The sequence below is a fragment of the Nipponia nippon genome, unplaced genomic scaffold (genome assembly GCF_047370975.1).
Source record: "Nipponia nippon isolate SJK-2023a ecotype South Korea unplaced genomic scaffold, ASM4737097v1 scaffold_4, whole genome shotgun sequence".
NCBI lineage: Eukaryota > Metazoa > Chordata > Aves > Pelecaniformes > Threskiornithidae > Nipponia > Nipponia nippon.
In genome coordinates, this window is record NW_028262358.1 from 48,548,835 (window position 1) to 48,572,898 (window position 24,064).

The window sequence follows — 24,064 nt, forward strand, 5'->3', positions numbered from 1 at the left end:
TCCTGAGGCAAGAACTAGTCCATGTCTAACAAGATTCCTGTATGCTCCAGTTACCTGCTGGAGATAGTTGAGACTTTATCAGGCACTCTGGCGTACCCAACAGTTTGCTGGTGCCGTAAGCATGTTAGCTGCCTTTGTAGGAGGAAGCAGATTTTGAGGAATATTCATTTCTGATAACTGCCTTCCCAAAAGTTCTCTTGTGGGGTAGAAGTCAGCATAGAAACTGGAGTCAAGAAGGTTCCCTAAAAACCTAGGTTTATAGCCCTAACAATAAATACTAAATTTTCTCAGATGATCAGAGGCAGTGACAGAAAGCTCACAGATGCTTTACAGGCACAGTGTCCAGGCAGAATACTTCAAAGAGCTGTTGGGTTTGCGGTTTGCTGTGAGGGCCTTTACAAAGCTCTAAGAATGTCTGTAACTTGGGTTTTGTACTTCAGTCCAGATTGGGCCCTTTGCCTTTATTTTACCTTTTTCTCCCTTTTTCCTTAAAACCAGGTACTTTAGCTTTCGTTGTGAATGCATACAACTTACACAAAACTGCTATGAACATTTTTGCAATGAAGCAGTATTGGGAGTAATTTTTACACAAAAATATATTTTTACTTAAAGGCCAAAGAAATAAAAACAACCCCACCTTAATGCAGTGCGTTCCCCACCAAATAACCATTACCTTATCAGAGATCACACACTATGTAATAGAGCAGAAAAATACAGAACTTTTTTATATTCTCTGCCATTAATTTCATTCTACCTGTGCTGTATCAAAATTTGGTCTTCACTTAAATGTCTTGAGCATTTTCACTCTTAGTGAATATTACAAATTGCTCTGGCTGCCAGACTCTCAAATGCATAAGAAATTGTCTTTCAATATTCTACTATCATGCAATCAACTGGGAAGGCAGAGAGAGAAGTTTCAGACAAGAGAAACACAGTTTGTGTGGCACTGTACATGCTTATTTTCCCTCCTTGTGGAACTATACTGTATCATTAAATCATACAACTTTGTGAATTGAAATTACACAGATATAGACCAAAATTAACTTGTACAGACTGAGCAGGGACTGAATTTAGTGGACAAAGCCCCTTTGATTTCAGCAACCTTCTGAGTAAAATAGCGACAAAGTGTGAATCAGTACCTATGACTATGTGTTGATACAGATTTTCAGAATAGCAACAGTATACAACTGGTATAATGCACAGAAGAACCATCTAAATGTGTAGTTACACGCAGTAAAACCAACAGACATTTAAATCCTAAAACAACACCAGCCATTAGACATAAACACTATCTTAAAAAGGAACTGCTTACTAAGAAAAATCTGGTGCCTGGTTAATGTAAAGACAGTTGGTGTTCTCCGTATTACATAGTTTTCCAAATAGAAGACAGCTAAGCAACCTGCTTTTTTCAGTCAGTAGAGTCATAGAACAGATGGTTAAGTTTGATCATTGAGACCTCTGGAGATCGTCTAGTCCAGCCCCCTCCTCAAAGAAGGGTAAATGTGTGCCATAATGTATGTTGCATTATCTATTGAAATGTCTAAGTCATACACAGTTTTCATCTGTAAAGGTATGAAATAGATACCTTTATAATAAATAATACAGTGCTGTTTTTCAAAGATCTGTTTGCATGTGCAACTGGGGATTTCTTATTTTATTTCTATGTTCTTCTCTCCTTATTGTGTTACCTCTAATAAAATAGTATTTTAAATCATACCTTAGAGAGTCTGAGCACCTTTCTTGCTGCGATTGTAACAAACCAGCGCCTCGTGGTGCAAAGCGATAATGCACTGCTACCACTGAGTTTTGAAAATCCAACAAAAATGATTCAACTAATTTTCTGTAGAACTTAAAGTCAGGGTACAGAACTGAGAAGAAACTTCAGGATTTATTCCAGTTTTTTACATTCTTCTTTTTCTACATTTTGCACTATTTTCTGGGATTATTTTGATATTTGCTAAGGTTTAAAAAGTTGCCTCCCTTCAGGAGGTCACTGGTGTCCCTCAGCTGAGTCATGATAACTTTCAATAAGCTGAAAGCCCAGCTCATACAAGTGAATAAAACACTGCTAAAAGGTGATAGCAGAACTCAGAGTCAGGTACAAAGTCTTACCTGGCAATGTAAGACTTGTAAAAAGACATTCAGGGCAAGAATTTTCTTACACAGTTGTTTTGCCAGGAAATACTTGTCCATAAATGCCCTTAGAGAATGTAGCAACAGTTAAATAACTTGATGCCTTTGTAATGGAAAAAAAACAGAAGGGATAAATTGAAATCCCATATTCTAAAAAAATCCAGAAGAGCAACATATTTTTGAGTGTTTTGTAAGCAAAACCAACAAAAATATTTCTTGTTGGAATTGCACAATAAGCACACAGCCTAGCCCTTCATAACTGTTGAGACCTCAGTGAGGCAGAGCTGCACCTGATTCTGCACAAGAGCAGCTGTTGCCCTTCAGACATTGCAAGCCCAGTTGCTTACCGTTATCAAACCTATTAAGATCAGATAAAAACACTTAAAGACTGAAGGAGGAAAGCTGCTCTGTTTTCAGAGAAAATGAGGTTCTTCACTTTCTTCCTCCTTCACTGACAAGAATCAGCAACAACCCTCTAGGAAGGGGTGTACTGGTGGAGAGAACAGGCAACAATTTTGTGCAATTTCAGTTCAGCCACAAAGCTTGGGTTTGAAGAAAGCAACAAGGTAAAGCTTATAATGCACATATATTATTCATTATATAGTTACAATATACAATCACGTTATTATAGCATAAGGCTAAATTAAATGACTAAAAGCGTGTCTTTGGGCCTTAAATCTATGGAGATTTAAGAGAGAGAAAGTCAATTTAGGATAACCTGAGCATGAATATTTTAAATGTGGTTCAGGTTCAAATAAGCAAGCATTTTAGATAGTATTTCACACAAAAATCAAGTGAGTAAAATTAGCTATCGTTGAGGTTTTATGTCCAATATTTAGCAATTTAGCAACAATTTTATGCAAGTTAACATGTTTTTTCAGTGTTGTATCATCAGCACAATCTATAATTTGTACCCTTATGGAAATAAATAAAAAGAACAGAAAAAGTGAAAAGGAATTTAGTTCTCTAGTAAAAGCAACAAAGCCATCTAAAACCGCAATTTCTATAGCTTTCTTCAATAACTTATTTTAAAGTCAAATTACAAAACAACAGGTATTCATAGAAAACTTGAGAAGGAAGAAAACTGTTGAGAGCAACAGTGGTTAGAATTATTTTGTAATGAATCCAGCTGCATGCAGCCTACGACAAGAACAAGAGAGGTTAATGAAGACAAAGAGAAAACATTTCCTGCATTCATAAGGCTGTTTAAAAAAATCCTGGTTTTATGAAAATCCCAGGGTATGTAATACTTTCATTAACAAACACTGTGTGGATGACAAATTAATTACAATGTAAAAGGTACACCAGGTTCTTCAGTCTCTGTTTTGACTATTTGTACCCCTGCTAATACTGTCCTTTGTTACTAGCAGTTGATTCTGAAGTGTAAAACCAACATATATATGTATATCCACAGGTCTGAAAATACCATAAACTGGAAAGAGCCTCTGAAAACAGTACTATTTTTAGCACTGTCTTTATGAGCTGGGTCTGTTTTGAACCTGAATCAGAAAAATAAATACAAAGGTGTTTACATTTTTGTATTAAGATTTTATGAGACACATAGTTATAATACATTGTAATTCACCTAGGATACATTAATAAGTTTTTTAACTTTCATAAATGGGTCTCTCTTAGAAATCAGTCTACCATAAATACCCATCATTCATGCATTCTAACAGACAGTACATTTTCTGTATCTTAGTATTCCTTTTTCTCTTCCATTCTGTATTTTTGTAATGGAATACAGAACCTAGAAATCATTTTTGTAAAAATGATACTAACAAATAATAGTACTAGGTTTACTACTTGATACTAGCAAAAAATAATAACAAATTACGTAGACTAGAAGCAAAACTTGATCTGATACCTAACAAATTCATAGGCTAAAAACTAAATACTAGCAAAAGATGAGCAAAGAAAATCAAGGATAACAAGTAGACTTCCACTTGTAACTACTTTAATGGCTCTATATCTCTGTAAAAGTTTTTCAGAAATGGGACCAGAAACCACAACAAAACCATAGCTGGATGATCTAGTCCGGGCTAAGAAACAAAACAAAAAAATCACCAATTTTCTGGTAATTAGATAGCTTTTTTTTTTCCTTTACAATTCCTAACTACTAGATAGGATTAAGCACCAATTCTTCACAAATAAAACTACTGTGTTTTGTACTGAAGTGTCAGGGCTATCTATGGTTGACGTAAATCAAGATCACAGATGTTTTCTATTTTGAAGAAAAGCTCTTATTTCAATGTTCAGCCATTGTTTCTTATGGAGCTGTGTGTTCTCTACTTCCTCTAATCCTCAGTGAATCATGAGTTTATAAATAACGTCCAGTTACTACAGATTAAATATATATTATTACATTAATTTGTATTAACAAATGTCTAGGAATGACAAAGCTGTACTAAAACTGAATAAGAGCTTTAAAAAGTTTTGATAGAATATTAGTTGAACTGGTTTAGCTCAGCTTTCTATATATAGATCAAATTGATAATGCAGTAATTCAGTATGTATTTCTAATAAAAAGGCAATGAAAATAAATGGAAGATGATAACTTCATTAAAAATATGAATGGTACGTAAGGATATACAGTTGGGTTACATAATACCATGAATCCCAAGAAAACTGATTACGGATATCAGCTAGAAAATTGTACAAGCAACAGGTTTTTCAATTCATAGGGAGAGGGATCCTGACTTGGTGGGTAAGAACTTTCACCATCAAAATAACTTTTTCATTAATAGGTTTTGTTTTCCTGACTAAAAAAAACCCAGACACTTTTCAGCTCCAGTTAGATAATGGAGTCCATTCAACCAAAAACGGAGAATTTGTTTTAAGGAACTTACCATAAAAGGAACTTCACTATGCTCAAAGCTGCCCAGAGAAGAACTCCTTGCTTAGTGGTCACATCATTACCACCAGGTTTCATGTCATTCACCCACGGTAGAGGAGATGACATTTAATTCCCTCTTCAGAGGGAACATTTTAGATGTTTCATGAGATGATAAACTGTTTTGACATTTTGAAAATGTTACCATTTTCACATAATTTAAAACAATTTTTTTCTGATTCAGTCTAAATTCTGAAAGCTTCAAGTACCATCTTCAAGGACCCCCAAAATTTTCACAATTCTATTCAAGAAGATTGCCCTACAAATATCCAAAGCAGAGTTTGGTGTAAATAAGAAAATCAGAGTCATACCTGTTATGTACTTAATCATTATCAATAACCTTCCATCACAAAAATGTTCCTCTGGACTGTTTTTTTTCTTGTTCCTCTTCAGTTTCCACTCATCATCTCCAACTGTTTTCTATCTTCCCATATAATTTTCATTTTCTTTCCTGTGCCTTTTCTTGCTAGTAGCATGGCCCAAATGACTTTGATCTCCTCTGTGCACTGTGACTCTCTTGCAGCTTTGCCAGCTTATAGTTATCACTCGTCTAAGAAAATTAATATATAAATAGAAAAGATAGCACATGAAATTTAAATACCATGGGAAGAAAGTTACCACTTTTTATGGGGAGCTGATCAATAAATTAGGTCCATTTTCAAAACAATATGTGTCAGAAAACAGATTTAGCTTTAGGCTGTCTGCACTGAGATATTATGCCTTTATTTAACGCTGTGCACTGATGACCTGCCTCCTTCTAGACTGTTTGAATGGGAAGTGTCAAGCAGGGCCGCCATGAAGCCACCAAAAGCAGAATGGAACCCACTAACAAGCAGAGACCTTGTATGTGCAGCCAATACCACAACCCAGCCCCAGTCCCCAGCTGGAGGAAGATATGAATTGTCTTCTCGAAGCTTATCAGCCTCATCTTCTGTGTGTACGATATGACACAACACAGTATGTATCCTTATCTCTTTAAATATGGTAGGAAACAAGATTCTCCTCCTCCACTGCTTTTGCTCTGAACTGGTCTTGCTCTTTTGCCTTATGGTAGATTTCTCAAAAAATGGTAAGAATGTATTGCATGTGAATTAAATTTTTAACTACCCATACTTCTGTTCTGTAGTTGCCCTCAAAATTTGAGTAAGAAAGCCAGCACCCCGTGGGTTGGAGCTGCGGTTATAACTGCTCAGCAGCCCCATGAGAGCCCATCCTACCCTTCATCCCTGTTTCTCCCAGAGACAGGGCGATCATTCATGGCAATCAAGACTTCAGCTGCACTTCAAGTGGGATTTTTAGCAAGGCCTTGACATCAGCACAATTCATACCCCAAGCACTGTTTTAGTCCCACACATGCACCATGTTCCCCTTCCCTTAGCAACACTTCTCACTGACAAGAATTGCAGAACAGCTGGGTATGTTTTCTACTTTTCAATATCATTTCCAGTGAGCATTTTTCCCTCCCACAAGACAGCAGCTCGCAGGCTGTGTTGCCTCCCGCATGAGGCAGGTCTCCCACCACCGCCATTTCCAACTCACCAGGGCCCCCCACGGTTACCAGGGTCTGGTGACCCGCGAGGCGGCCTGGCGGGACCCCTCTCCCTGGGGAAGGCCCCGGCCTGTGGGACCGAGCTTTGCTCTCTTCCTCCTCCTCCCTCAGCCCTGAGGGAGGATGCTCCTTTCACTGGGAACCACTTCACAACGCCTGCGGTGCACTCGCCCTGCCCGGGGCCCTCCATCTCCGCCCAGGGTCCGTCAGCCAGCCCCTTCCAGCGGGTCAGTGACAGGGTCAGCGACTGCGCTTTGGCTGTCGTCTCATCCCCCAACGCCACCCCGGCGGCCGCTGGGGCAACGTTTGGGTTGTTCAGTGGCTGAAGGCCAATGCAGGCATGGCAGCAGGGCCAGCAGCAGGGTCAGGGTATGCCTTCAAGCCTTGTGGGGCTCTGCCCAAAAGCCACCATAGCGCTTGGTGGGCTTCAGTCATGGACTTCCCGCCCTAGGGCGCACTCCCTCACGCAGCCTCTGAGGGAGAGATGCTATGTTGTTCAGATACGAGCGATTTTGCACTGAATAAGAGAGTGTTTCAAGGCAATACATGTAGCAAGAAACTCTTAGATCTGAGGTTTTTTCCTTTTCAGTTACATTTTTTATTTGCTGCCTTCTCTTCCAGAAAATCATCAGTGCTATATACAGCAAATGCATGCATCTGCATTTACATAATTTTGTATCATATGCGATCTTTATCACACCTGGCGCTGATACTTAAAAACCTCACACTGCAATGTAAACAAGATGGATTGCGCCAGCCAAGGCAGTACTAGTTTTGTGTTGTGCCATATCAACACCCTTCCTCAAGGGATCTTCAGCTCCAGCACTGTCCTTCTTGGTCCTTTGCATTGACACTGAAAGATGTGGTTAGCGATCCAAGCTCCGCTGCCTCTTCAGCCATGACCTTTAAAAAACCCCAACCAACCAAGGTAAACAGCATGCTGCAAATTGCATTAATTTACACAGCTGTAGGCAGAGGGCTGGTAGGTATGTCAGCAGACTGAAAACGGGTAGCAATGGTGCTCCTCTCCTCCATCCTGCCCTTCTGCCCTCCAGCTCCTGCTCCTGTCTACCTCGCCATCCCACCATGACTGCTACAGCGTGGTGAAGCTCACTCAAGAAGCTGAAGATCCACTGAGGGCTTGCTGAAAAGTCATGACTGGGTAAAACTGATTACATTTATTATAAATATTCCTATATTCATAGTGAGTCAAATGCTGACTAACTCAGTAAAAATTCTGGCTGGATTAAGTCAGATTCTAGTCTTATTTTTAGGTATAGTCCTTAATAATTTCTGAAGCTAATAGAGTAAATTTCATATATGCATATTTGTGCTAGTAAATCCATTGCTAAGGAAACTTTGCTAATGGTAGCTAAATACCAAGAAATGCATCACGTTTTGTCACCGATCAAGTTCCAACAAAAAGTGTTGGAATAATTGCAGTTCTGTACAGTTTGCTGCCTTCTAAAAAGTGGAGTGTGAATTTCAGCTAGAAAGAAACAACTTTTCACAAAGAGGCATTCACCAGATGATCAGCTTTGATGGATTCCGGCACCTGAATGCTGTGCCAAATGAAGAACCTCTCAAGGAAAGCTCAGTTTTCTTTTCAGAAGATATCAGGAGATGTCAGAAAACCCTTCTGTGGATATTTCAGTATTCTCTTTAATTAAAAATTCTCTTTTTTTCTAGTATTCTCTTTAGTAGACACATCACTGTTGGCTTTGACCAGCCTCAGCTTTGGCGTAAGCAACTCCCAATGAGCAGGTGGACAGTAGAACTGGGCAAAGATTTATGAGACCTAACACCTAAATCCAGCTATACCAGCAGCCTTGAGCCTGTTTCTTCATTTCTCTGCTTGCTTTCCTTGCTGTGCTTTGCACAAAATGCCATCTCTTTAGGTTAGTATTATCGCAGTGACCTGTCTGCAACAAAAGCACAGTGGAGACGTACACTTAAATAGGATTTCCAGGTAGAAGTAATTAACAGAAGCAACATAAATATAAGTAGAATGAGCCTGGACATAACCTGATTCATTTACTTAGTACTTTAGGGATATTTCAGTGATGTAGGATGGATGAGATGCAATTTTTCCTTAGAAAACAAGGAGGGTTCCTTTGTAAACTTCACTTTCCTGATAATTCTAAGAAGTGCACATTAGAAGAGTGTGAATGTTAAGAGAGGTGAATAAGATTTCACTTTTCCACAGGGCAGTGTTATTCTTTTGTCTTAATTCTTTTCATGAAGGGAGCTGTAGATCATGGGAGCTCCCTTAGAGGTGCAGAGAAGCCCAAATGACTTGCTGTCTCAGATACGGTGACACTGGTTTGGGTTGCTTGGTGAGAAGAGTCCCTCAGTAATAATGTTGTTCAAATTGTATTATATAGTAAAAGAAGATGCATTATCAGTCAGAATTTCACTGGACTGTCTTGAGTGATAAATATCAGAGTTTGTCCTTGAACTACGTTTATTGTATTTCTTGTATCTCATGCACCATAGGTCCTTCATTATCTTCACAAAATAACTTCTGAACTTCACGCCAATAAATGCATAGAGCACAGGGTTCACACAACAGTGTAAAAATGCTATGGCTTCAGTGGTGTATTTCACATAGGTCATTATCTTGTCATTGTCACAAGATTTGTCTATCTTGCCCATATTTACGGCTGTCATAAGAAGAACAATGTTATAAGGTACCTGGCAAACTAGGAAAACAGCTACAATTAATACAATCACACGGATTGCTTTGTTTCTTTTGGAATTCTGAGCTTGTTGTAAGGATTTGACAATGAATGTATAGCAAAAAATCATGAATATGAAAGGTACAAAAAACCCAAATCCAACTTGTAGACACAGCAGCAGTGATTTCAGCATCGTGCTGTCAGACATTCTGTGAAATCTGTGATCGCAAATCTCTTTGGTTTCATTGGTGGAGAAGCTGTAACTTTCACTGTATAGAAAAGAGGAACTAGAGATTAAAATTGAGGATACCCACACGACCAAACAAATGATCTTACTATATGCGAGTGTTCTTGCCCTGAATTTAAATGACTTTGTTGCCTGTACGATAGCAATGTACCGGTCCACACTGATAAAGGCCAAAAGCAGCATGCCGCAGCTGAAGTTGATTGCATAGATACCTCTGGCCATTTTGCAAATGAAATCACCGAAAATCCATTCATCAGCAGCATAATTCACTGCCCACAGTGGGAGAGTGAGAACAAACAGTATGTCTGCTATGGCCATGTTGAAGAGGTACACATCCGTCATGGACTTGGTTCTTTCATATAAAGCAAAGGTCATCACTACAAAGATGTTACCAACTAGGCCGACGATGCAAATCAACGAATACGCAACTGGCAGAAATGCTTTTGTGAAGTTTCTGACTTCCAACTTAGAACAAGGTTGTGCGATTAGAGAAGCATAGTCTGAATACAGATAATCTGTGGTACGTGTCTCTGTCTGTAAAAAAGAAGATCATCAGTTAACACATAGGTGTTAATCTCTAATGTCTATATAGTAGACAGATGATAGATAACAAAGTTGTACAAATACAAGGTATTTTGGAAATCTTTCAAAAATTAGTATACAAGTATTATATGGCTTGCTGATTTGAAATGGAAGTGACATTTCACTTAGGACAACTGTAACACATCTGTCCAGTCCTTCCTGCATCTCAGCTTCAAACCTGTATCAAATTCATCTCAAGGCAGTCCAGAGCACTGTTGTTTCCTCCAACACTACATGCTTTACACCGTTTCCACCCACCAGACCCCCCAATTACAAATGTATTTAACACTGCAAGGAGACTTGTAAGAACTAACTAGAGAATTTCATAAAATCTTAATTAAAATATGAACGTGGAGATAATCTTTTTGGATGGCCCAAAGGTTTCCATCTTTAAATACATTATGCAGAAAGGATGTCTGCCGTCACAGAAGACTCTACAGTGTAAAAGTCTGAATTTGAAGCAGAGGTCTAGACTTCCTTTACTGTCAAGGGAGGGGAACAGGCCTTTCTAGCATGTTATACATTTCATAACTTGGCTAAATCAAGCCCCAAAATGATTACTTCTCTCTGCTCAGCTGGACAGGCAGTCCAGGATGGCTAGCCTGAGACGCAGTTACCTGCACCACAGACACCAAACCTGTTGTTCCATTAGGAGGGTGCAAACCCAATAAACAGTGTGCTTTGACAGTGAACTCTGCTGTCAGAAACATCTTTTCAGCTAATCACTTCTGAGATTAAAGTATTTGGACCAGTAGCCTCAAAGAGCTGGGACTTCCAGATTCATTGCTTTATTGATGTACTAATATAGTTTGTCAATTAAGTACTTACAAAATTCATTTTGGCAATACACTTCTCAGAAAGAGAAATATGTTGAGAAGAACTTCAAAATGCTTTCCCAAGGGTTTCTGAAAAGAAAATAAAGTCGATTGGATTGGGAAACCAGCACAAGAAATGTGAACAAGTAGAAAAACACAATTGGAAATAAAACATTTATTCAAAGAAGAATCTTGTAACTTCAACTATATCAACAATACACAGGAGCATCTCAACAAATCACACATCTCTGGAGCACAATGTGCAGTTGTGGAAAGTGGATGGTTTCTATCCGTATCATTAAGAGCACAATCTTACATACGGAACGATTATCCATAGAGCTAATAAACGATATATGAGTATATGTGACTCAATTCACATTGACTTGCAGCACAAGAAATTAGAGTAAATTAAATTTTACTTTCAGAAATTCCATATGACAATGGCAATCAATGTATTGAGGGAAATATGGAACAAACAAACAGCACTACCTTAGGCTGCTCTGTAAGAGTAATACAGCACCTTAACTTTTTTTTTCTTTTTTTTACTCTGGCACTTTATCAGTGTGTCTCAGCACTTTTAACATCACATTACTTGCCCTTTTTTGTTACAGTAGTGAGGCAAATCAAGCGTGCCAGGATAATTGCTTCTTATAGCGCAAAGGACAGTACACAACATATGAACAGACTGAGCACTAGTGTTGTTTTGTCTTTGTTCAGTGCACAGATCTTTGTGTTATAGACTGGATTCTATGAAAATAGTTTATTTTATTTATCACTGTGATACCTAAGTATTTTACAAATGGTTATTAATTAATTTGCGCAACACTGTGGTAAGGAGGTATTATGACCTTTATTTTACAGGGAAGGAACCTGACCACTCAGTAAGTGTCCACTTGAGATGTTCAGTTTGAGACACCTGTTCCCCCCCTAACATCGCTTTTAAGAGTGCTTAGCATTATGAAGGACTTCAGTTATGTAAAAGATTAAATCCATTGACTCTGGTTGCAGCGAGGGCCAGACTTCTGTGAATCAGACCACAGGGTCTAAAGTCACAGACAGATAAAATGGGGAACATGCCATTGGTGGCCAGCTGTGCAAAGCTGGGCTTAAATGACTTGTTTAACCTCACACAGGAACCCACGGGCAGGAGATTTAGTTTCTCAGCATTCCCCTGCATGAGTTCAGTCCTCCTTTCTGTTTGCTGCTCTGTGAGAATGGCACTTACCAGTAATGCAGTACTTGCAGAGACTGGACGACAGTCCTTCGCTGAGGCTGCGAATGGCAGTTTTGTCTAGAGCTTCTGCTTTTCGTGAGTTGTGCTGCGAGTCAGGAAGTGTGCATGGGTCACCTTTAAGTCTAGATAAACAGATCCTTCCTGTTTGGGAATTACCTGAATTTTGAAAGAGAGCGAGATAGATAATCTGTAGAAGCGGGGCAGATGCAGTCCAGATATAACTGGGAAGCTGAGGGAGGGAAAGGACTGAACACTCTCCAAAAGCGTAATGAGGATGAGACTCTGACTCACGTGGGGAGGCTGACTCATGACAAAGGGCTGCAGATGGGTAAACACCCATACTATATGATGTTGCTTAAGGATCACAGCTTCTCTGGCTTTCCTGCCCTTTAAATAAATGTTTAACCACCTCTCCAGCTTCCTCTGCTGGCTTTTCAAAGCTGATTTTTAGAAGCTGCGGGAATATGACAGGCTGAAAGCGCTTGAACACCTTCTGAAGCAAGCTTTAAACAATTTAAAGTGTCTCTCAGAAGTGCAAAGATGTATAAGGCAAGCATATAAGTTGTACAGTTCATCTGGGGCTGTGGTCCCCTAGCCCATCTTTGAGCAACTCTAGTCTCCATCTGCTGCCTTACCCTCCCCTGACCCCAGCCAGCCAGACACTCATGCCCTCGCGTGGTGTTTCTATTACCCTTTGCACTTGGTTGCAACTGCAGTAACTCTTCAGTTAGACAGCGCTAAAGGGGTACCAGTCTAGGTTATTATTTTAGAAACTGTTGCAAGAAAAATGCTTTTCTAGGTATGTCATTCATAGCTTTCTAGGACATACGTGGTTAAAACGCACAAAGAGAGCCTGGCAGCATATATTCTGTATAAAACAGTCACTCTTCATTCCACTTAGCCAAAGCCACTCTCAGACATTAGTATAACATGTCGAAGGATGAAGACAGGGTGAAGGCATTTAGAAGAAAGGTAGCACGGGTGTTTCCTACAGCCTGCAAGGAAGGCTAAGAAAGGAGAACTCTTCAGATTAGCACTGAAGAAGGGCTCTCGAGTCCTCAGAAGAGCTCAGCAGAAAGCCTGTAGGGAACAACAAGTGCTCATCATGGGAGAGCTGCGTACTCTGCCTGATGCTACAGGAATTCACAAGGGCACCGCCAGTCACACATTTATTCACAAAAGGACTTGAACTGTCCAGCAAAAGCTTCCTGAGGATCATTGGTACCAGAGCAGTAGAGAAGGACCCAAACTGAAACCAGAATGGCAGAGACTAGATTTAGGACCTGATTTAAACCTCTTGAGCTGATTTCTGAATTTGAAACAGCGTTCACCGAAGTTATTAAGAAGATGCACTGGCCACAAAGGAAGTGGAATCAGAACTCCTATAAACACAATTTTCTTTTCAATTTAAATCTTTCTAACCATCTTTCAATAGGCACCTTTATAATTCATAACCTGCATGTTTATGGCTTTATTTAGCATTAATGTATTTGGAAATTCTAAAAAATACATTTGCATATATATAAGGGTGTGTGTTTGTGTGTTCTAACATTGTTTATATACTACATATGGGTGCATGTCTGTGCATGTGTACAGAAACATATGTATGCTCTGAATATTAAATATATGAGCCTTGCATTTTTTAGCTTACTGTTTTTCCACTTTATCCACGTTATCACATTTCTTTTCACTATGAAAGCAATATGTGAGTACTCAAAGGTAGACTAAACTACAGTCTTAAATACAAATACATTATTTGAATTATACAAGCAAAAGACAATGGATAAAGAAAGACCTCAGGAAAAAGGCAGATTTCTATAAAGAAAGAAATTATCAGTAGTTGGAGAGAATCAATAAGTATTTTTTTAAACATTGCTCACTATTCTAAGTACACTCCTACTTACGTGTTCAGTTTAATACATTCATCACACATACATACATTATAGATTACCTATATTATGTTGGTACTTACCAGGTTTGAAAATTGTCTGAAGATCAGGTGAAAGAGGATGTGTGTTTCTGTTACATTCTTTTGTGGCTGCCTCAAGCACGTTTACCATCAGCCTGAACAGGAGTACACTTTAATTCAAAAACCAAGAAATAACAGCATTAGTTAAAGGTTAACAGAGTTAAATTGAAATAATCACCACTTCCTCCTGACAAGCAATAACAAGAACCTACTTTTTTACGTAAAGGAAAATACTTAACCTTATCTGTGCTGGAAACATGCAAGCTGGAGGCAAGTCATTTACTAATTAGGCTACCTCTGTAATGGTATTTTTTTTCAAATAATCAAGCTAGCATTAGAATCATAAAAAGTAGGGTGTTAATTGTGACTGTGCTCAGAATACATCCCGAATGACAGCCTATTTTTGCAAAGGGTGCACTTCATGTCATGCAAATGAGCAGTTTAATAATTCATAATTTAAATCAACAAGATCACTTACAGTAGAACTGCAAAACTGAGACAAGTGTTAATTACTGAACTGAATAATAGCTGTTTTCTGAAAAAAAAAAAAAAATCTAGTATATGTCAAGGTGCACATTATCCAAATGCTTTGCCTGAACTGCTAACACAAAATAGGCAAATGCCCAGGTAAAGAAGGAAAATGCAATTGTATTTGCCTGTTTGGCACAAACATTTGCTGTTTGCGTGCCTGTTATTCAGGTTTGTCATTAAAGTTAGTTGGAACTAGACATGAAAATATTTCATTTTATGATTCCTGAATTTTAAAAGCTGTAAAAGTTTCTTTTCCAGACCTTAGTTTCTGATGACAACTTAGATGTTTGCATTAGCAGGAGAACCAAAACGTAACAAAAAACTCCTTCAAACTTCTTATTTATTTTAGAAATTGTATGTGTGAACATTCAGTTGCAGGTTGTGATCTCATTAGAGACACCAGATGGCATTAATACAGGCAGCCTTGTAAGATATGATTAAATTAACGGAATGATGGACTTAAAGAAGTGCAGAGTGATAGATGTCACGCTCGTCTTTTTTTTTCAAAACTGAGCATATCACAGCAGCAGCGGCTCCCTAGCAGCTTAAGTATGGCGCTGTTTTCCGCTAACCATGCCAGTGAATGAAGCAAAAGCACAGCATATTGTCAAAATGTGCCTTGGTAGATTTAAAGTATCATGTCGTAATAGTTCATAATCATTTAAGCAAGCACATTTCATTTTCTCGATGGCTGATTTTCACAGGATCCAAGACCTTGACTTCAGCTGTGACAAAATCCCAACATACTGTCATACAACGACACAGAGATACTTAAAAACCCTGAAAGAAGAGTCTCATTTTTTTTCGTATATATGTGTGCGGATGTGGACACAGTGCATGCATGTTTTGATTGTTACTGCTGAAAAGCAGTCGTCTTCACTCTTTGATGCATACAAAGCAAAAAAAGTGTGAAATCTGTCTGGATTGTGACTCAAATAACTTCAATGGGCTCACTATAAGATTAAATTGGCCTCCTTGTTGCTGTTTGGACTAAACTGTTCCCTGTCATCACACATCTGGGGAAGGTTATGATTAAATCCCTAAAGTAGTTGAGCATTCGAAATATAGTTTGGTAAAGTCCAGTTACATGAGAGTTTCAGTGCAGAGAAGAGGTAAAGATAGAAGTCCAAGAGAAACAATCACAGCAGATGACTAAGATAGCTTATCTCAATTTTAAATTTCTATTGATAAATCAAACCAGCAGCTGCAGTTAGAGGACCAGGGTGCATCAATGGTCAAAAGACAGATTGCTGAGAGCTGCAAGGATATAAAAGAACAAGTCATGAGGCAGATGTTCTTTTCCCCAGGTATCTGCATCTGGCCATCTTCAGAAGTAGGACATGGCACTGAATGGACCTTTGGTCTGTGGCACAGTTCTTGCATTCTTAGCAGCTCAGCAATGTATCTTAACTGTCTGGAGCAGTCCAGATTTAGTGACTTGCAGCAGTTGCTGAAGGCCACCTGTGTTTTAATTGGCCTATGAGGATGAGCAAGAAGAGCTGAGCTGTCGGTCAATGTGAGAGGGCAGCACAGAGGCAGGGGTGTGAGTGGGGAGGGTGCACAAGCAACGATGTCGTGAAGGTGCTAGACAACTGGATTTCAGTTTTCTACATTAAGATGATTGGCAAGGTGCCCAGTCCTTGTGAATCTTTCGAGACATCCTTAATCACAATAGTGAAGTACTTTTCACTGTATTGTTTATTTCATAATTCATAAAAATTTCCATCATTAAAACTTCACAAGTTTTCAGGCCACCCTTTTAACCTTTGCTAAGAGGGGCTTTTACTTTTTTTTTTTAAACTACATTTTTGTACAGTTTTGCTAACTTGCTGTTATTTGCGTGCCAAAATGTAGTAATGGAAATCATCTAATTAACTTGATTTGGGCTTCAGATGAGGCTCATAAGGTATTTTCTGGACTTTCTTGGAAAGAAATTACAAGCTTCATTTTTAAATCTCCTGCCCCTCAACTGTGTCAAGGAATAGTACATTTACTCTTGATAAGCTGAGGTGCATATACTTTTTCTAATAATGTAGCTGTATATAACAGTCTAGATCCTGTTTACGGAGAACTGGCTTTCTGTCTAAATGCTGTCTGAAGCAAACCACTGATTCCTGCTCAGAGTGTCTGCCATTTTGAAACATCGGCTCAAATCCTGTTAAAAACAGCAAATTCAGAGTAGGAGCACATTCTATGTCGGTAAAGGAATTTGCTGATATTTCATTGTGGGCCATTTCACTGTGGGACATTTAAGTCCTTCTTTCTCATAACTCTGGGACTGAAGAGATGGATCTGCATCTTGCAAAGCAAACTTCATTACACAAAGACAAAGCTAGCCCACAGCAGTCATGTAAGCAGCAAATCATGAGTAACAGAAGTAGAAAATCCCTCTGTATTACAAAAATGGATGTGACTTCAAATCACCAACCAAGTCCATGAGGACTCTAGTCTGTATTCAGACAAGCACTTCTGCTGCTATTAACAGCTTCCAGCATCTCTCTCAGACAACAACCTACTTTTGGAGTACTAACAGATTAGCCTGTGAAGCAGCTGAATATTATCAAGACTATTTCATGGAATGACAGTCCTTAAAAGATAAATTGGAATTTTAATGGTTAATTAAAAGGTAAATCAGAATTTTAGCTTATCCATTACAAAAACTATTGCTCACTTTGTTCCGTATTCAAGTGTTTTCTAATTTAAATGTATCTCGTGCATTTAGTTTGCAATATATTCAACATTCAGCATGAATAACAGTCTTTCAGAAGGTGAAGAATTCACCATGTCGGTGAATGCCAAAGTTAATACAAGGTAACTAGTCCAACTTACCTTCTCAGCACGTTTTCTTTTGACCCAGTTACAAAGCCCAGACACCCTTCCTTGCAGACACTTTGTGTTTCACCTTCACACCATGGCAAGTGGAAAGGGTTTTTTCTTTTTAACACAACTATTTGAAAATCTGCATGTTATGCAAATGAAGCCCCACATGTAGTTAGTTTTCTTTCATATGTTAGAGCTCTGAAAGGAAATCTACTCTCATTTAGCTAATATGGTTATTGTGGTTTCTCAAATCTCACCACATGTTAGTTTTTTGCCACCACTAATTAAGGAAAGCAAATATTGAAAGATAAGAAAAACAAAACCACCATCTGAGTTATTCCAGAATCCACATGTTTCTTCTGGAATGACTCAGGATGTTGGGGTTTTTTAATTCTAAAAGAAAAGCAGCACAGACACCCCATGCTGTTCCATCTTGCTTTAATGTTCATTCAGTTAAATTTAGATCAGTCTAATCTGATTAAAAAATCTAGCCATCAGCTGAGGTTCTGGTCCCTCCATCATTCTTTCAGACTACAAAATGTAAACTATATATTTACATTCAGGTTGTTTATATTACCTATTTAGTTTTTTTTTAACATTACCAACCTATATTGTCAATATATTTTTTCTTATTAATTCGTTCAAATTTTCCTTCTTTTGTTTGCATCTGGCTTTTCATTCCCTGTCAAACATTCTTTTTCTGGTTTTGGTATTTCTATATTTAGTTTTTTGTTCTCCCTATTTCTTCCTCTGTTTTTCTTCAGCTTTTCTAGGTTTCTCTTATTTCCATCTCTTGTTGTCTTCATAATTTCTCTCCAGCATTACATTTTGTAGCACCACTCACTTGCTTTCCTTTTGATCTTTCTTGTTCGCATTTGCAGCTTCACTCCCACCTGATTCCATCTACCCCCTCATGTCAGATGCAGCCCTCCTCACACATTATGAGGTGTCAGGGACTGAAATAACATGATGCCAGCACTGACATCTGTCCCACATTGACTGGCATCCATCAGTGTTTTAATTACTCGATCACCTCTGTCAAACCAGTGAGAGAAGACAGAGCTCTCCTAAGGCCTTCTACAGGGTTTTTGCCACGGGAGCAAATAGAGCTCAGGAGATTAAATGGGTAAGGGTTGTAAACAGAGAGCTTGGGAAGGACAGAGACTGCATAACCAGTGTTTAGCTCTTGCCCCTAGCCCAACACATATGATTTCACTTATAAAACCTCACAATCTATCAGTTTTCTTCCACGAATGCACTTGCTATTTAATTTGCAAATGGAGGGACACTAAAAAAAATTGATGGGAAACAGTTTGCTGGGCATGTGAAAATGGTAAAGATTCAGAGGTGATTTCTTCTCAGACTGAACATGGAATTTCTGAAGGAGGAGCACAGTCATACTCAGAGCACTCCTCTGCTTCGCTGCAGCATCACTTCTTAGAACCAGCCTAGCTCCTAGCTGGCCTGGCTTCCAGAAAGAAGCATGAAGAGCAGTAAGTGTATCCTCCCATTGATAATCACTGGCTTCAGAAAAGCTGGTTAAAAATATTTTATTTTCTTGGAGAAAATGTTGATGAAAACAAAAGTTTTAAACAAGAAATTGTCAGAGTTTTGATGGAAGTTTGTGTAGCAAAAATGCCAGTTTAGAAAAAGCACCAAGATGCACAGGTGAGTTATTACATGGTTGTTCATGCTTTTATTCTCTTTTGTAGTCTGAGCTTAGCAATCAGACTACATTTCCTAGCTTTGGATAGAGAAAGTAGGCAATAAGTAATGTCGTTCCACGGTCAAAGGTCTCACAGAAGCCTAGACAGCAAAAGGGTTGGAATTCATAAGGAACAACAACTCCCATGAGACATAAGAGCAGCATTTTCCAATTAACACATTTCAATTTTTCATCAAAACATTTCTGGGATAGCTAAAGGCATTCTGAAGGAAAAAAATGATTTATTGATATGCATTTTTTCATTAAGAAACAACTTGAGCATACAATTTCCTATCAGTTATACTGCTTTAATTTAAGAACTTTTACCTGAATTATGTTGTATTTGGTCTGTTTCCCACTATTGCCCTTCAGGTGCTTATCTTAAAGAGGTTTAAGGGCCATTTCTGGTGAAAGCATCTTCCAGGGTCATGCCAGAAGTAATAAACCTTTACAGTGATGAACAGAATGATACGATCCTTGTATTGCCAAAGGGCAGTTGAATGAAGGTGCCAGGCGCTCGTAATCTCGCTTATCCTCCTTCTCTGCCCACAAGAAACTATTATATGGACCAGAAAATATGTTTGTTCCTGAAATCCCAAGGAACAAGTCCCAGCCCCTTATTCTCCACCACCTGTGCAATGCTTTGCATGCAGCTGTGCATCACCCAGACATTTTCTTTTCCTCAGTGGGAAGAGATTGCTTTCATTGTAAATGTCCTTTCTGAGGTCACGGAGGGGGAAAGTGGCTTCATTCCTGTGTCTCCCCTGCCCAGTGGAGATTTACATATCAGAAGTACCTATTACAACATTCTTTGATCCCATCTGGGTCAACAAATCCATGAAACCAAGCCCATGTTACTGCAACACTTACACAATATGTCATTATGAGACCAAGCTTAACAGAGCAGCTACACTGAAAGACTTAAAACCAGATTCTTGCTAAAGTGGATCTAATTTTTTTAATTAAATGTATCATTACAAAGAAGACAAAATATTGCAAAATATTTCCAATTAACTGCTGCCTTCTGAAATAAATGGTCCCCTGCAAGAAAGTTCTGCTGAATTGCTTGCCAGTGTATGTTTAATTTACATTAGGCTGTAGAGGACAAGTGAGTCTCCGTATCAAAATGCTGCAAACACAAGGCAAAGGGACAAGCAGAGTTAAATATGCAGTCACTGACATAATGTCTATGTTTTTGATGCTGTAGTCAGACCATACCTGTTGTGGTAACATTTTTTTTCCTTGCTCGCTCTGTCGCTCACTCTCTGTTTCGTGTCTCATTGAAATAATTACCAAAGTAGTTTCTCAAAGCCTGTCATCAGTCTATACTCCCAAGCACTGACATTTCAACCTGAGTAGGTTGATTTCATTGACCTGATTTCTTTTTAGGGTTGTACTTTCTTTATATGACTGTTTTTACAAGAGACCCACAGCATGGAATGCCCCAGTCACTTCTCTTTCCACAGCAGTGGCCTTCATGGCCTGAGTAAGAGCTAAAAGATAGAGTTTAAAAGGTGCTTATATACCTAATGATGTAATTGGTTGTTTAGTGTGGAAATTTTAAGGCATCTGGGATCCTGGCTCCCACCTAAAACCACAAATGCTGAAATGGAAGTATGAAATTTGAAATTGTGTCTGCACAATATTCAGTCCCTGTGTTGGCTGAATACAGCTCAGAGAAGATTTCGTTCCTCCTGTGAGGACCAAGATGCAGCGTGTGCTTTTCAGCTCATGGACTGTGATTTTCCCAGTCGTAAAGACAAACTGGGGGGGGGTGTTGGCTGGCCACTTCAGTGACACAATGACTCCTTCATTTTACTTCTACACCATAGTGCAGGCTGTAACCCCTAACCACACCAATGATCTGAGGCAACTCAGAGAAAAACTCCCACAAGAGATTGCTCTGCAAGGACAAAAATCTCCTTCCGGGTCTTCTGCACAGCGGGAATGACTGTTCCTAAACAGTCGCCACTGAGATGCCACTTACGCAGACTGGTGTAGAAAGGAGTTTGTGCCCTAATCACAGATCCTCTCTACGGTCAGATGGGGATCAGTGAGATAATAAATCACACGTTTAAATCATTCTGGTTTTAATAAGCTTTAAATGTATTGGGCACTTAACTCGTACCGCAGTCAACAGAAGTTAGGTACCGGGGTCCCATTAAAGACTTGAGCATACCCGTGAATTTCCTTGTGGACTAGGAGGGAAAGTAAATGCACATTCGGGTGCTGTGCCAAGCAGATGACAGGGAGGGAAGCTGGTGACACAGGATCCTCTGCTGTGAACAGCTACCACAGCTCTCTGCATTCATATTGCAGCAGATAGCTCACCTTTTACTTCCCTTCTAAGAGTGGGCAACTACTGTTATCATTTGATCTCTAGGTCTTCATGCATGCAGTCACTTACTGGTGGTTAGTGCTTTGATAAAATTGATTTTTCCACTGTGATTATAGATGTGATTAAAAAAAAAAAAAGAAAAAAAATAAAAGAAACCAAAGAAGTAACAGCAGGCACATTACTGATTGCTTCCTCACAGGAGCAGCAAGTTGTCAAGTGCTGTTGATTAATTCTGTGCTGCACAGAGAATGCAAGCATGTCCTTACATCCCATTCCTGAGAGATGATGGGTTTGTTTCCATAAATGTAATCTAGCCCACACTAAGACAGGCACCTGACAATGCTGTGGGGTGGGTATGTTGAAGAACCATGCAGCACAGCTAAATCTAGTGAAATGATACTATAGAGGAACAGGCTGGATAGTGAAGAACAGTAGATGATTAGCCCAGATATCGAGGTATAACTCTCCTGCCAGGTGGCACTGGTAGCACAAAGGGACAGATTCAGTTATGTAGGCGTTCTGGCATTGATTTGAACTTAGAACTGGAAAACCAGAAACTTGGTTATGGCTCTTGGCCTTGGCAAGGAAACTTCTCCATCTGCAGCAAGCCCAGGACTTTTTAACAGGTCTCTCAGAATGTCTTTCTTACCTAGTGCAAAGCTATGCCAGATAGCTCGGGAGCCAGATGCAGTAGAGCCCCTAAAGGATCCATTTATCTTGCTCCCAGTTAGATTGTTTTTGATGCCTGCCCAGGCATCTTACTCATCTCTTCGTGGTATTGCCCCTGCTCATGGCAGGAGGGGTTGGGCTAGATGACTTTTAAAGGTCTCTTCCAACCCAAACTATTCTATGATTCTACGATTCTGTGATTGTGTTGTGCAGCACAGACACATTCTTTACTGAAGGGAAAAAGCATGGGTGTCTGTGAGGACACACTCGAGAAAGCTGGCAACTGATAGCTACCCATGCTCCCTCCTCCCCAAGACGTGTTGGTTGCCTCCACTGTTGAGATTTGGGAAAGTGTGCTGATATTAACCACTTCCTGCTTCACTGCAGCTTCCTCCCACTTTGCTGCCCAAGGCTGGCAGATATCTAAATTTGCATTGGTCCATCACTCATCCCCAGCGGGCTCTCACTACCCTGAAGCTTTAGTGCCTATCCCAGGGATCACCACCTAGACACCAGCAGGGACACCCTCACCAGGATCTGCAGCTGCTCCCCATGGCTGCTCGCTGTGGCCTCACGCGAAGCAGTCTTGGTTCTATCTGCTTCCTCCTACAAAGAGGGGCAGGGAGGAACTGATCTTAACATGCCCCAGCATAGGCCCTCCCTTCAGAGAGGACCATCTTACAGATATGTTTCTTTCTCTCACCCTCAAAGCCTTCTTTCTGTCCACATTCAACTGACCTCACCAGTCTGTGTTTGGAGTCAGGATCATGCCTCAGCTGGGAATATTTGGGCCAGCAGTCTTGTTCTTTCGTTACTTCACAGGCACAGTGTTCCTCTTCCTATTTCAAAGCTCAGTTTCTCCCAAAATACCTCCGACTATTGCTAGCTGAAATGATGAAATGAGACCTGGCCCAGCCAGTCATTTCCTTCTGCCTGCTAGCAGTCATCAAGGCAGAGATGCTGCTCCTCTGCACCTTTTGGCCGTTCGTCTCAAGCGTATCTGCTCTCTCTTCAGTCCTGAGTGCCAGGACTAAGTGCCCTAACTCTCAAGGCACACATCACAAGAACCATTTAGCAGACTGTCTTTTAATATCAAATATACAAAACCAGAATCCAAAACTGTACTTGGTTTCTCAAAGCAATGATGTTGGTTACATGAAGTTTGTGTAATCCATTCCTTGACTTCTCAACATTAGTGTAAAGTGAAGGCACAGGGTCAACACACCCACTGCTAACCACCACATTTCATTTAATGTTGCAGCACTGATTCTTCAGCCCCTTCTAAATCAGGCAAGGCCTCAGTCTAGCGAGTTTAGACCTCTGCCTACTTCTAAATGTGTGTAAGTAGTCCCAAAGGTGTTTTTAAGTCAGATTTCAAAAGACAGTTGAGCCAACGCATTAGCTGCCACAGGCAGCGGTCCCCTACCTTCTCCTGGGCGCTGGCACCTGCCTTTCTCTCCACATGGCTGGCTTAGCTTGCCAAAAAAAACAGAAAACTATTCATTCTCTTTCTTTGTTGGTTTGGTGGTTTGGTTTTTTGTTTTGTTTTTTTTTTTTTTTTTTTCAAATGAGGAATTTCCTCCTTGTTTAGCAAACAGAATCGACTCCTTCAGGGGTCAGGCGAAAGCCAGCGAGAGGAGCCCAGACCTTGATCCTAAATAGAGATGGGTCTAGCTTGCCTCCCCTCTCTCTGCTTGTAGAAAAAGGGTTCTACTTGGTGAGAATTGTCATTCCCACCCACAACCAAGAGGGAAGGTCTCACCTACAGAGGTGAGGTTCATCCACACTAACCCACAGTGACACACGAAGTCTGGAAAAGATCCCCTAAGCCTCACCCTGACCTGGTTCTGGAGGGACAATGACGTCTTCCTGGCAGGACACAATGTGTTGTGTGTGCTGGT

At 39.8% G+C, this 24,064-nt stretch overlaps 1 protein-coding gene and 1 long non-coding RNA gene across 3 annotated transcripts; one reads left to right on the forward strand and one right to left on the reverse strand.

Moving 5' to 3' along the window:
- The first annotated feature begins 2,563 nt into the window (after positions 1–2,563).
- LOC148053290 (uncharacterized) lies at positions 2,564–7,315 on the forward strand. The gene is made up of 3 exons (XR_015708444.1): positions 2,564–2,699; positions 5,788–5,983; positions 7,197–7,315. It is a non-coding gene; the product is annotated as an uncharacterized LOC148053290 (long non-coding RNA).
- Positions 7,316–8,937: 1,622 nt separating this feature from the next.
- Positions 8,938–17,563, reverse strand: CCR6 (C-C motif chemokine receptor 6). Of its 2 annotated transcripts, XM_087775835.1 has the most exons (5): positions 17,461–17,563; positions 14,104–14,210; positions 12,123–12,287; positions 10,911–10,987; positions 8,938–10,034 (listed from the first exon to the last, which is right to left on the reverse strand). In XM_087775835.1, the coding sequence occupies exons 4-5, from the start codon at positions 10,917–10,919 to the stop codon at positions 8,952–8,954; spliced, it is 1,092 nt and encodes a 363-aa protein (XP_087631961.1). In that variant the 5' UTR covers positions 10,920–10,987; positions 12,123–12,287; positions 14,104–14,210; positions 17,461–17,563; the 3' UTR covers positions 8,938–8,951. The 2 variants fall into 2 exon arrangements, with proteins under 2 accessions (XP_087631961.1, XP_009469790.1); XM_009471515.2 differs by lacking the exon at positions 17,461–17,563 and having other exon boundaries at positions 14,104–14,231.
- Positions 17,564–24,064: the final 6,501 nt, after the last annotated feature.